The sequence below is a fragment of the Patagioenas fasciata genome, chromosome 2, assembly GCF_037038585.1.
Source record: "Patagioenas fasciata isolate bPatFas1 chromosome 2, bPatFas1.hap1, whole genome shotgun sequence".
Taxonomy (NCBI): domain Eukaryota; kingdom Metazoa; phylum Chordata; class Aves; order Columbiformes; family Columbidae; genus Patagioenas; species Patagioenas fasciata.
The window spans coordinates 141733746-141746417 of NC_092521.1; the positions used below are offsets into that span (position 1 = coordinate 141733746).

General features: G+C 36.8%; 1 protein-coding gene across 6 annotated transcripts in view; it reads left to right on the plus strand.

The window, feature by feature from the left end:
• Nucleotides 1-12672, plus strand: part of ICA1 (islet cell autoantigen 1) — an 85682-nt gene that overhangs the window by 16403 nt on the left and 56607 nt on the right. For all 6 annotated transcript variants that reach the window (XM_071805105.1, XM_065832138.2, XM_065832139.2 and 3 more), the window contains exons 3-6: nt 1186-1357; nt 3265-3337; nt 4860-4983; nt 7187-7385. In XM_071805105.1, the coding sequence (XP_071661206.1) occupies nt 1186-1357; nt 3265-3337; nt 4860-4983; nt 7187-7385 (568 nt within the window). The remainder of the gene's footprint in view (nt 1-1185; nt 1358-3264; nt 3338-4859; nt 4984-7186; nt 7386-12672) is intronic.

Below are 12672 nucleotides of genomic sequence, written 5' to 3' on the forward strand. Positions count from 1 at the left end.
CAGGTGAAATTGTGTCACTAATAACTATGTAGGGCAGATGTGCCACCCTTTTGGGGAACATATGTACCAATGCCACCTTGTTTCAGAATGGCCTTAGCATTTCATCGCACGTGTATGTATCTGTGTGTCTCAAAAGGTGTGTGTGTTGGATCTGAGGACTTCTTGGGGCAGCATCCCTGAGCTCTGTGTGTTGTGTGAACTGACCACCCTGGGCAGTAATGTACCCCAGTTTGACACTCCAAAAGTGGAGAGTGTCTGTTTTTTTCAAAATAAACTCAGCTTCTTTAATTTTCCTGCAGCATTTAATATAGCAAGTTTTACCAACCTTTTACTTCTAAAAATCTGCAAAATCACTTTAGCTTTCTGTATATGCACATGAGGAAAGGGAATGTACTTTTGCAGAAATAATAATGGAATAACCCTGAATGAGATCAAGATTTCATTGTAAGGCTATATTTCCTATTAAACCATCTTCATATGGTTTAAATATTGTGGAATATGGAGTTTGTCTTTAGATTGCACTTTTTATTTGGTCTGCTAGAGGAATGCAGAAGCATCTGTCAGTGGAAAATAATCCTTGAAGAAAAGATTACCTGTTACGCACCCACAGTTGTCATGTAGTCACTGCATAAAGAAAAATGTGAGCTATCTATCATATCTTGCACATAGCATGCTCAAAAGAAATGTATGTTCTTTGAGTTCTTTGCTATTCAATTGTTAAAAAGGGAGGGCAAGAAGTAGTTAAATTCCCTTCGTAAAATGAACTTGGTGAAATCCTGACACTGCTGAAATTGCATGAGAATTGCTTCCAGGATAAGCAGCTCTGCTAGGTCACTTGAAACTCTCCGATTAGTTATATAAAAATAAAAAGTTCATTCATGGGCTATAAATAATTCCATCGTGCATTGGGAAGAATTCTTCACAGCTGATTATTTAGCAGCACTACATGATAAAGACATTCAAATTGAAAATAGTGTATTCTTTTCTGAAGGAGGATGGGAAATATAGTACTAATTTAATTGCTTTATTATTAATGATAATAAAGAAATGCATGTTAAAAGGTATGTGTCTGCGTGCAAATCCAATATTCTTAATGAAAATATATTAATCTAGAATCTAGAATGTTAGACATATTTTTTTGAGCATCCTGTTGAAGTTTTGTAATTTTGTTTCTTAATATTCTAGCAATTATCCAAGGGAATTTTATGACCAATATGCTCAAAGTCAAGAAAAATCTGTGGTCAATAAAATGCAACAGAAATACTGGAAAACAAAACAGACACTTATAAAAGTTACAGGAAAAAAGGAAGATGAACATGTTGTGGCTTCAGATGCAGATCTGGATGCAAAACTGGAGGTTTGTAATGTCTACATAATGTGTATTCTCTGTTTGTTACTTTTGGAAATGTTTTCATTTCCATCAAGCCTCTAATATGTGTACACACAGTATGTAGTAATGCATATACATTTTTATCATTATTTTCTTGTAATATCTTTTCCAATTTTTGCTAAAAGTGCCTGTGTAAAAATGGGGATTATAGCGACATTTTGTAACACAAAGATTTATGTCCCTCAAAATTTATTTGGAACCTAACATCTCTTGTATTTATTTTCAGGTTTTGGGGCAGGTTTGTTTTGTTTTTTATTACTTGGCAAGGGGGAGCAGGAGATTGTCCTTTGTGCTTAGGCCAGTCGTTCTTATCCTTTGCTTATATCAGTTTAAGATGTTTTAAAATAGCGTTTTGTTGTTTACACAAATGACGTTCTTTATACAGTTAGAAAATATCACATATACCAGAAAAACATGCAATATACCAAGAAGGACCAACGTGCATAGTGTGATCTGCTCTCTGGAGCTTTTGTGCAGATAACTGGGTTTTGTCATGACCAAAGGAGCTTCTGAAAGTCTGTAGAGTATAACCAAGAGAAGGAATCCTGCTGTAGGACAAATACAGTCCCGCTGTCAGTATCCTGTACACCACTGGAGAAAAAAAATATTAAGGTTCTACAAATTGAAGAGCTTGAAAGACTTTGACACAAAGCGAAAGATAGAGAATGGACTTCTGAAGTGTAATGACTGAGTTAAGTGAACAGCTGAGTTTTGTCAGTATTTAGGATTTTCAGTTTGAGTTTTAGCTGAAATACAAGAGGCTGTTTGACAACAAACCTCTGTAGTTCTAGCTATAAAAATTGATAATTTATAACATGATGACTCTAGCTATGGGATCTTCATTAAGGGTTCTAAATGAAGATGCAAAACAAGTTGGAAGGATGGAACAATATTTTATAAATATATACCTGAGTTCTTCCAGGCTTACTGTATTGCAGATTCATCAGGAAGGTTGCTTTCTTAGCTTAGATGGGATTAGAAATAGGGAAACGTCTGTTTACCAGATAAAATACTATAAGCATGTTTTCACTTGAACAGCTTCTCAACCACAAGTCATGCTCTCAGTTTAAAAAACAAGAACCATGTAAATATCCAGGAAGTCAAGTAGATGCAACGTTACTGTGCCAGTAGTCCATTTTGCTTATATTTATGTAATGCTTGATACAGTGGAGTTTATGTTTGAGTTACATGTTGGAGGTTTTAGATAGACAGGCAGAAAGAGTAGTAATTTTTCTGTTTTCTAGAAACAGCCTCCAAACTTAGTCAAGACTGACTTTTTTTTTTCCCCTCCAATTCCTTTGGAAACTGCTGCTTTATAAAGTTGGTTAGAAAAAAAAATAGAGCTATGCCAGTAAAAAATTCAGTTTAAATCCATAATTTTCTGTGTTCGCGTACCCATGCAAGTTTGTTCCACTGGACTGTGCAGTATTAAAAATTCAGTATGCATATTGCCACACATGATAAACGTGATAGACATTTTGGTTACTTCTTGCTCTGCTGTGAATTTTTTAGAAACAAGGATTTGTACATCTTCATATGTATCTGAAGATATCAATTAAAAAAAACCAAACAACATGAGTAGTTTGGTTAACTGTCAGCTACTTAGAATACATCTGCTTCCAAAATTTTTTTTGTCTTTATTTTCCTTTTGTAAGTTAAGATCAGTCTGTAATTTCAGTGAACAACTCAACTGAAAGTAAAGCACAACTGGGAAGGAAAAATTACTTTCAAGCTGGAAAGATTACTCATTGTTCAATAAGAAAATAGGCATTCCTAATAATTTCTAAAAAAAAAAAAATCTTTCTTGTATTTTAATTGTGTTTCTTGCATACGCTCATGGAGTGGTTTTTTTCTTTATTTTGTTTCAATATCAGCTGTTCCATTCGATTCAGAGAACATGTATGGAGTTGCTGAAAGCAATTGAACTATATCAAAAAAGGATTTGTTGTAAGTATGATCAAATACAGTAGTTAAAATGATAGAGGTCTGCGTTACAGAATCATTGAACAAGTGAAAAAGTAAAAATGAAAATGAGGAGCTACTAGTTTCATCAGTTATTAATAAAGGTAACATTCCTTGCAGACAGCTTAAGGCAGACTTGCTTATTTGCTTGAAGATCTCCTAGTTCTTAAGTTTTACATTTGAAATTATGCAGTGATAGGTAGCAATAATCGGGGGAGAAGGTATGCTTTTTGTTTTGTTTTGTTTTTTCACATTACTTGCTTAGCTTGTTTAAATTCATAAGTGTCTTGTCTTAAAAATCCTCTGTTCCAAACTAGTTTATTTTTTCTTTGAAGTCAGTGTTGACTATGAAGAATATTGGGCTCGTTACTAGTTTTAGAATTAAGTGATGCATGCTATTACAATGAATTTGGTAATGCTGACTTGGCTTTAACGGGTCAACAGTAATTAGTGGCAGTCATTAGTAAGAGACAGGGACCTCATCTGGGAAGTTTCAAATAGCAGGTTGCATTAAATGACCCTTAAATGTTCTCTGTTATCAGTGTTGTTTGATTCTCTGCTGCTGTGATTTCCGGCCTGGAAAAGAGAATCCAGTTTTGGAGACTTATTTCAATTTACTTTCTTTGTGTAATGTTATCCATATTTTCTTCAGTCTTTCCTTTTTCTTTTGCCTGTCTAAAGAGAGTTAGAAATAGTGGGAAGAAATTGGTACTGTAGGAGACAGCTGCTTTGGAAGACTAATAGATGAGGCCATGATGAGATGTTTCTGTAAGGATGTGAGGTCATGAAGACTCATGGTCCCTGTTGGGAAGTAGTCAACAAGTCAGTGTAAAAACACTTCTATTTTTCTTCACCTTCTTGTTTAAAAAACAATCAGTTAATTTAGAAATATTAAGAATATTCAAATATTTTAAATACAAATTAAAAAATAGCGTTTGAATCGTGTAGAGTGTCAAAGTTGCAAAGTAATCATGTAAGTAATTTCAAACTGAATGTTCTCTAAATTTAAGTACTGTATCTTTTCATACAAAAAAATCAGTTCTGTAGCCAAGCATGAAAAATAGAGAGCAAGAGAAAAGAAAGTGAACAAGCTTTGGGTAGTGTAACTCAGAATTGCTTGAGTTAAAGTATCCTGCCAAAATCAGCTGAGGCGGTCCCGATGGTAAAAAAATATTGAAAAAGCAAAACAAGACTAAAATTTACTATAATCAAGATTGGGCCCTTTATGTAATCTAAGCAATCTAATTATTTTGTTCAAGAAAGAAATAGCATGTTTTTCCTGATGTCTTTCAGCAATGAAATTTTGTGATTCTCGTTGAGAGAGCACACTCATAAAAAATGTCTCCAGTGGATCAGGTCTTCTTTTTAATAAAAGCAGGAATTCCATGATTTTTTTTCTGTGCTGCTTGGCTTTAGAGTGACTTAGCCTGTTTGATATTAGGCGAGTTTTAAAGCTGTTAGGAACCTATTAAATAACGTGTTTGACCACTCATTTATTTTTCGCTAGTTCTGTCTCAGGAAGAAAATGAATTGGGGAAATTTCTTCGATCACAGGGTTCTCGGGATAAAACGAGAGCAGGAAAAATGATGAAAGCCACAGGAAAGGCCCTCTGCTTTTCTTCTCAGCAAAGGTACATGCCTCAGAATTACTGTCTGATTTACAAAGTACATGATAATGATTCACCATTGGCATAGTTCATTTCATCATTTGAAAAGTGTGAGGAACCAAGTGATGTGGAAGTTATTACTGACCAAACCTGCTGTAGTATTGGCAATAGTACTGGCTTGTTCTGTGTAGTTTTTCCTGATCCTGTTTTGTGTCTTACGGACCTGCTATGTGTGTGTATCTCCAGCTCCTCACTTGTTGCTTGTTCAGCTCAGCAGTTCTAAAGCTGCACAGGCACATCTGCGTGGCCTGATGTAAAGGAGCTGATGTCAGGTCCTTCTCCTGCTTGGTGGCTCTTCTCACTCTGCAGAGAAATGCTACATCAGGCCCATTGTGGAGGTGCTGGGTCCTGGGAAGGCAGGGAAATGGGTAAGGGGATACCATTTTCTGATCTGTGGAGTCTCATGCCCCAAGCAGACAGAGGAGAAGGGAGGAGTCTGAATGCCATTTTCTTCTTTAACCTTACGCCATGAAGTCCCCCAGGAGAAGATCCTAGATCCCCACCAACCTCATGTAGGTTGGGTAGGAGCAAATCAGTAAAAGCTAAGGAATACAGAGGGACACATAAACACACAAACACATGTTGTCTCACTGACTGTGTGTTTGCTTTAGGTGTTTAAAAGTAACAGTACTTGAAGGCATTATGGGTATTATGATGTTTTTTTTAAACTGTATTGGGACTATGAAAGTTTGAAAGTCACCCTCATTTGCAAGGGAAAATGCTGTTCCGTTATATTCTGCAGGATTTTTTGGGGCTTTTAATTACCGTGATACTTTCCAGCTTTAGCTTAACAGTGCAGCTGTTTGGCTCAAAATAAAACATTGCATACAGAGCACCGAGAATTTTATATGTTTATCTTGGGCTAGGGTTTGCTCATTAGCACATCCAGTAACAGCTATGAGTGGGATCTTTAAAACACATGTAAGGCACCTTTGAGCAAAAACTCTGATGATTTGCTTCTTTATAAAGCGTAACTGTTTATAGAAATATCACTGTATGATATGGCTACATAAACTGCATTTTCCTGTGAATGGCTGGGTAAATATTTGTAGAGTGAGAAAAAAAGTGGGGAAAAAAAGCCACAATAAGAAGTTCACATTTATCTCTTACTCAGTGCATTTCTAAGGCATCTTTTTAAATAAACACACATAAAAATAATACCAGTTGTTTGTCCTTCTTCTCTTGAGCCATCCTCAAGCTCACATTGCAGTTGAGACTGCTCTTATTTATATTGCATGCGAATAGCTAGCTCAGTAGCTGGAGATCGAGAAGGCGCAACTTGCTGGTTACTGGAGCTGAAATTAGAAATTCTCTTATGATTAGGGAGACGCTAAGTAACACATTAAACTAACTCTATGCTGGTGTAAAACTGATTGAACCCATTCCAGTGAGGTGGCTGCTGGCAACCAAGAGGAAAGCAGAAGCAGCAGGAAGAAGCAAAGTAAAGTTGGAGTAATGCTCTCTAGTTCTGAGGTCCCATTAGGAACTGAAGTGATGCCACAGGGAGGACAACAGTGTCCCCTGCTGCCTTTCTGAAGTGTAGTTGCTGGAAGAAATATTTAAGAAAATGCCTAAATCCTTCCAAAAGATAAATATCTTTCTAAGGAATTGTTCAGATTCCTTAAAAAAAAAAAAAAAAAAAAGAAAAGAAAAGGAAAAAAATCAGATCATTATCTACTTGACAGATGATATCTTTATTTACATGTACATTTGAAGATTAAAAAGCTAGTGGAAATGCTTTTTCTGAGGCTTAACATGATAATCCTGATACATTTGTGGTATGTACCCAGGAAAAAGGTGCCTCAGGTAGATTTTGAGAGTTGTTAAATGCAGCTTGCAAAGAGGCATGTTAATAGCATGTGTACAAGCAGTTTGGCTGACTAAAATATGTATTCACATTAGAAAAGGCTTCTTTTCCACTCGTGTTAATGAAAGGTCTTGAATAGGAAAGTTGCAAACACAATATTCTTGCAAAATTATGGTATTCATGTGTACCTCAAACCAACTGTCTGAACACACATTATCACTTAAGTGAACTGTTTTGACTGTGTATGTTTTTTTGGTTGCCAGTAAAGTGTCAGTATTTGTATTAATCTGTCTGTGTTTGTGGAACAACTTCTTTAACATGTTCCTCTCCTTCCATTCTTTTCTTTGTGCCTTGCCCCAGACTAGCACTGCGCGCTCCTTTGAGTCGATTACATCAAGAAGTGGAGACTTTCAGATACCAGGCCATCTCAGACACATGGCTGACAGTGAATCGAATGGAACAGTATCGGACTGAATACAGAGGAGCTCTGCTCTGGATGAAAGATGTGTCTCAGGAGCTGGATCCAGATCTTTATAAGCAGATGGAAAAGTTCAGGAAGGTATGAAGTTTCCTGTAGTTTCCTAGAAGGGGATGCCTTATGAATGACCGTGAAGTGTGGTTTTGATTCTTCTGAGGAAGACATAATTCAGCAGCACTAAGGATGCCATTTATCATAACAAATCTTTACCATGTGACAGAACTCCAATTAATCTGATGTGGAAATACCTATCCTTCATAGAGTGGGCTGTAAGGAAAGATACCATCGTAAACAACAAGATTTTTTTCAGTAGTCTACTCAACTTCAGCCTAAATCTTTATAATTTAAATAATATATATTTTTAAAGAAGGTTATCTACTTTTAAATACTTAGCTGTGATACTTAAATGATCATGGAAGAAAACATGTCTGCCGTCAGACAGGGAAGGGAAAATGGATTTTTGCAACTAAAAAGTGCAGAATAACAGAAATGCTGTAGTCTCTGCTGCTAAATTTTTGGGTGCACTTAAAGACGAACATTTTCAAAATGGGCTATTGTTGGATTTTGGGGAGGAGTTGCAAATTTGGAATTGATTTTTAAGTTCCTTGTGCATGACTCTTGGGCAACTGCTAAATTCTAAATTTGTTGAAGAATGCACCCTCCATAAATTGTCTTCATTCATTGTCACTCAAATTTGCTATAACGCTCCTTTCCCAAAGAGCTTCCAAAAATCACAAATCCAAGGTGGTAGTCTGCAGACTTGCTACTAGGTATGAGTATAGAATTTATTTGGACTGGTTCTGACCCATTCAGTTCAGGAATGCTCCCGAGAAATTCACATTTGCTAGTGAGGCTCTAGAGCTTATTTTGTGAAAGTCTATAATGTTCACAGTTCACTGTTTAAAAATCTTGACACTTAGGAGACATTAGGACCTTAGGTATAAAGTGGTGACTTGTGCTTTGACTAAAGGCAGTAAAAGAATTTACAGAAATTGTGTGATAATTGAAAGCAGAGGCCTAATAACAGAAATTATACTCAAGTGTGCATGTATATATGTGTGTGCGTGTAGCTTAGAGATAGGTAATGTACAAAGGAGGATCCCTGTTCATTCATGGCTTAAGAATTCTGTGACTGGAAGTGCTACTTAATTCAGGATTTTAAAAGCCTGAATAAACCATCCTAGCAGGAAAGGACTGGCATGCATCGAGGCTATGCCATTTTTTGTGAACTGAAGTGGTGACAATAGCAATTAAGCAAGGGGCAGAATAAATGAAACCCCAGCTAGTCATCTAATCTTTATTTAATGTGTCAGTACAGGATATTCCTGTAAGTCTTGTGGCACCAGACGTGTATTTTATTATGCCTTGTGGGAAATGTTTATAATGGCAAGTTCTTGCAGGTAAAATAATTGGTATGGTCTTGGCCTCAGCCAATTGCTTATATATAGCGTTTGATTTATTAGAAAAACACTTAAAAAATTGAATGTCAAAATGGATAAAGCAGTACTGGTAATGGTGATACAAAATTGATTTATAGCTTTCTTGCAAAACAAATTGTACAGAAGATATAAATTATATAAATGGAAAGTAATTAAAATGTATGCTTTGTACAGTGAGCTGCTGTGAAATTTCAGCCATTTTGGGTTGCTGTGCTTCAAGGTCAGCAAAAATAAGATTTAAAAAAAAAAAAAACTCACAAAACTTAGTAAAAATGTGGAAATACTAAGTATTGTGAAATATTTCTAGGTCTGAAATGAGTTATATTCTGATGTAAAGAAATAATGAATGTAGATTCTAAAGTCCTGTAGCGTTACCTCAAATAGTTTAAAAAAAAAAAAAGCATGGAGATGGTCTTTTGAACCTTTCTTTCCTCTGACTGTCTGCTAAAAACCTTTCAGATCACATTGTAATGCAAAGTACGAAAAGCTCTATATATTGTAGCCAGCAAAGTAAAGAAATACCCTTGGTATCCACTTCCCTACATATGCGATCTGTGCAACAGCCATATCAAACTGGTCTTTGAAGATTTTAACACTCGTAGGAAGTAAACTTTTTCTTTTTTATTTTGGAAAAACAAAGCATTACAAAAATAAAATCTTCAAGCATAAATAGCTGTTGCTGAACAAGACACAACAGCTTGTTTTTAGTGCTTTACAAATGTAGTAGGCAAACAAAACTAATGGTGGATATCGTAGTCCTAAATAATTAAAGTAATTAAAGGAGAGGAGTTGTCTTTTTGTTCTATTCTTGCTTGCAGATCTTAATTTTGCCATAGTGTGGCAGTGTAATGCTGGGCTTTTAGGACTTACTTTTGGATCTGTAACAGCAGTTTAAGAAGTCATGCTAGTTTTGTGTTGAGGAAGCTATCATAATTACTGATGTAAGGTTTTTGATTCTAAAACATACCATCGCCAGAGGAAGTATTTGATCTGCAGCTGCGTATCTAGTGATACATCAACGAGTAGTTATTGAAGCTGATCACGTCAGAGCACTTGAAAGAAAGTTTTCTTCAGAATTCTGATTATAAAAATCCTAAGTATTACTTCAGTAAACATCTTTTTTATTTCAAGTAAACAGTGCTGGCTTAGTGATCTCTAATGCACCTAGTGCATTAGCAGTATTTATATCACTTGGTTATAGGACTGTTTTTCAAGTGTGTAGCCTTTTATAATGTAATCCTAAATGTATCGTTATGTATACAGACGTGGTACTCGGTTTTGGAGACCAAAGCTAAATCAATCCAGATGGGTTTTTCATTCCCTCAGAATAGCTCAGGCTAAAAGATCAATAGTTTAGTATTTTCAGAGCTGATAAAATCTGAGTTAAAACATTGGCATTTTTGTAGCTCTCTTTCAAAACAATGAGGTACTTGAAAGAATTTTCTAATGCTGTTCTCAAGGCATCAATCTAAATATGCAAGACCCAGCAGTACTACCACTTTCAAAGTGTCCCAGAATACAGCAGAACAAGCTTTTGACGTCGTTATTTGACGATATCCATGTGATTGTAGCTACTGGAATCAAAACAAGGCAACAGGTGAAGTATTTGCTTTTCCCTGCAGATTTCTATAAATGCTATGTACCTTCATTCTTTCTTTTTTTTAAATTTTTTTATGAGCAGTTTTTATGAACACTCCAGTGCTATTCCACATATAGAGGTCTTCCATCCGAAGTTCCAAGTTGGAAGTGTTGCTTGAGAGAATCTGAACAGCAACAATGCTGTGATATTTAAAATAATATGAATGAGTTAATAGTCCTTTACCAAATTCTCCAGCACCGATCAAGTTTTTAAGGTTCTTAAATCCAGACAGTTTTGTCTGTCTGGTGACTGTACACTATAGCATGAGCTCTGCCGTGATGTTGTAAAAATATAGAAGAAATTGCCCAAGTGCTGACAGTCTCCCAGTGTCCTTCCTCCAACTCTGAAAAAGTTGCGCTTCCCCATGCATTTCCTGAGAAGGAAATGCCGATGTGCAGACAGGCTGGGCCACCAGGCAACAACCTCCCTGTGCAGCCTGAAGAACACTCAAGAGGCTCTGCTGTTTGATTTTACTTAGCTAAGCTATCTCAGATGCTTGTACAGTGCAATGTAGACTTTCTCATCAAGCCTTGACATTACAGTGCCACCCGTAATAGGTAAAAAGTGAGAGCCAGAAAAATTATCATGCTGAACTTTAAGCAAACTATAAGTAAAGCTACATCTGTGACATGGCAGAACATATATCATGCTTCATTGCAGAGGAAATGAATCCTTTCTATGTTTGTTTCTCACTTCTATCATTCTTCCAGTCCTCTGCTTCCCCTTCATTCTGAGGCTTGAACCAAAGCCGGATCGTCTTTGTGAATACCCAGTGGCCATGCTGGGATCCCTGAGACAAGCTGTGTTGCAGCTGTGTACTGAGAACTGGGTCCATGGAGGGCTGGGCTCTGTTATTCCCTGTTGTCTGGCCCTCTCTGCTTTACCAAAGCTGCTTTCCTAGGATCTCTGCTTCTGTGTGAACCAAACGAGGCTCAGACGGGAGAAAGAAGAGGTTGAAGCTGTGTAAGGGTGAGAAGTGATGTATGGGCTGATTGCAGCAGAGCTTTGTAAACGCTATGAGATTCATCCGCTTGGAAAACAGTGCAAGTCATGTATCTGTCTCTATGAAACATGGCTATTACAGCAATAAATATCTCAGTTTGTAAAACAGTATGTATTAGATGGGGTACTGTCTGGAAAAAGAGTTGGGTTTTGATCAATATATTTACATAGGATCTGGGAGGGGAACAAGTAGTGTGGTTTGTGTTGGTCCTCCTTCTGGAAGGTTAGAAAGGCCCTACCCAAAGTACAGAGCCCTGAACTATTTCAGTGGTGCTAAGGGAGTAGAATAGATCCTACTACAGGAGAGAATTGTTGGAATATTCCCCAAAAGATCCTAAATGATTGTAGGTCCTTTGACCTTTAGCTGTTACTTTGCATGCAGCTGTTGAGAAACTTGCCAGCTTGCAGCTGAATTGTTTGGGCAGTTTATCTCGAGTTCTTCCTGGTTGTAGTGCACTCTGTATGCTTGAAACAAAATTAATGCCCTTAAATGGCATTTTAAAGATAAATCTGGCAAGAGGAAAGGCAGTGAGAAAAAGGAAGGTTCAACAAGAACTTGTAATGATATAACAATAACTTAAACTGTTATTTTTATAAATGTATTAATGTAGGGAGTGGCTGATCTATGCAAGTGGTCTGTTAAATATCTTCTAAGAAATTAAAGGTAAAGCTTGTGTGGACAGCTGGGGAGTAATTAAGGTCTAAATAAATGCATTGATTAAAAGGTCAGAAGGGAAACATTGAGGTAGGTGTATTTATTGTCAAGATAGTGCTCTGCAAGTGTGGATAAGATACACCTGCTGCAGACTTATGGGGAAGGCTTGGGACCTACAACTCTGTTCCCCTACTGTCCCCCTGCCTACAGGCACTGCCTGGTGGGACTGCATTTTGGCTTGTGTGATGGCGAAGGGGCTGTACGATGTTACCGTGTCATCTGCTACTCTCCTTGTACCCACATCCATTAACATCATCTGAAAACAGCCCTGCAAACCTGGAGGTGCGATAACAATGTGCCGAGGATTTTTTATTTTTTTTTAATCTTCTGTTGCATTCGAAAAATCTTGGAGAGCTGAGAAAATGCAAAAACCTGGGAAAAGAGAAAACAAACAAGTATCATGCTGAACTGTGGTCTTTGAAGAGCAGACTTGCCAGTTGTCATCCTTGTAAACTTAATTTCAGTTCCTGGTTAAAAAAAAGTAAATGTATAGGTGTTTAAGAGGCTATAACAGACTGAAGAGTAAGTAAACAACCCAGGTTTATAAATGCTATTACAGATTTTTTTTTGTTA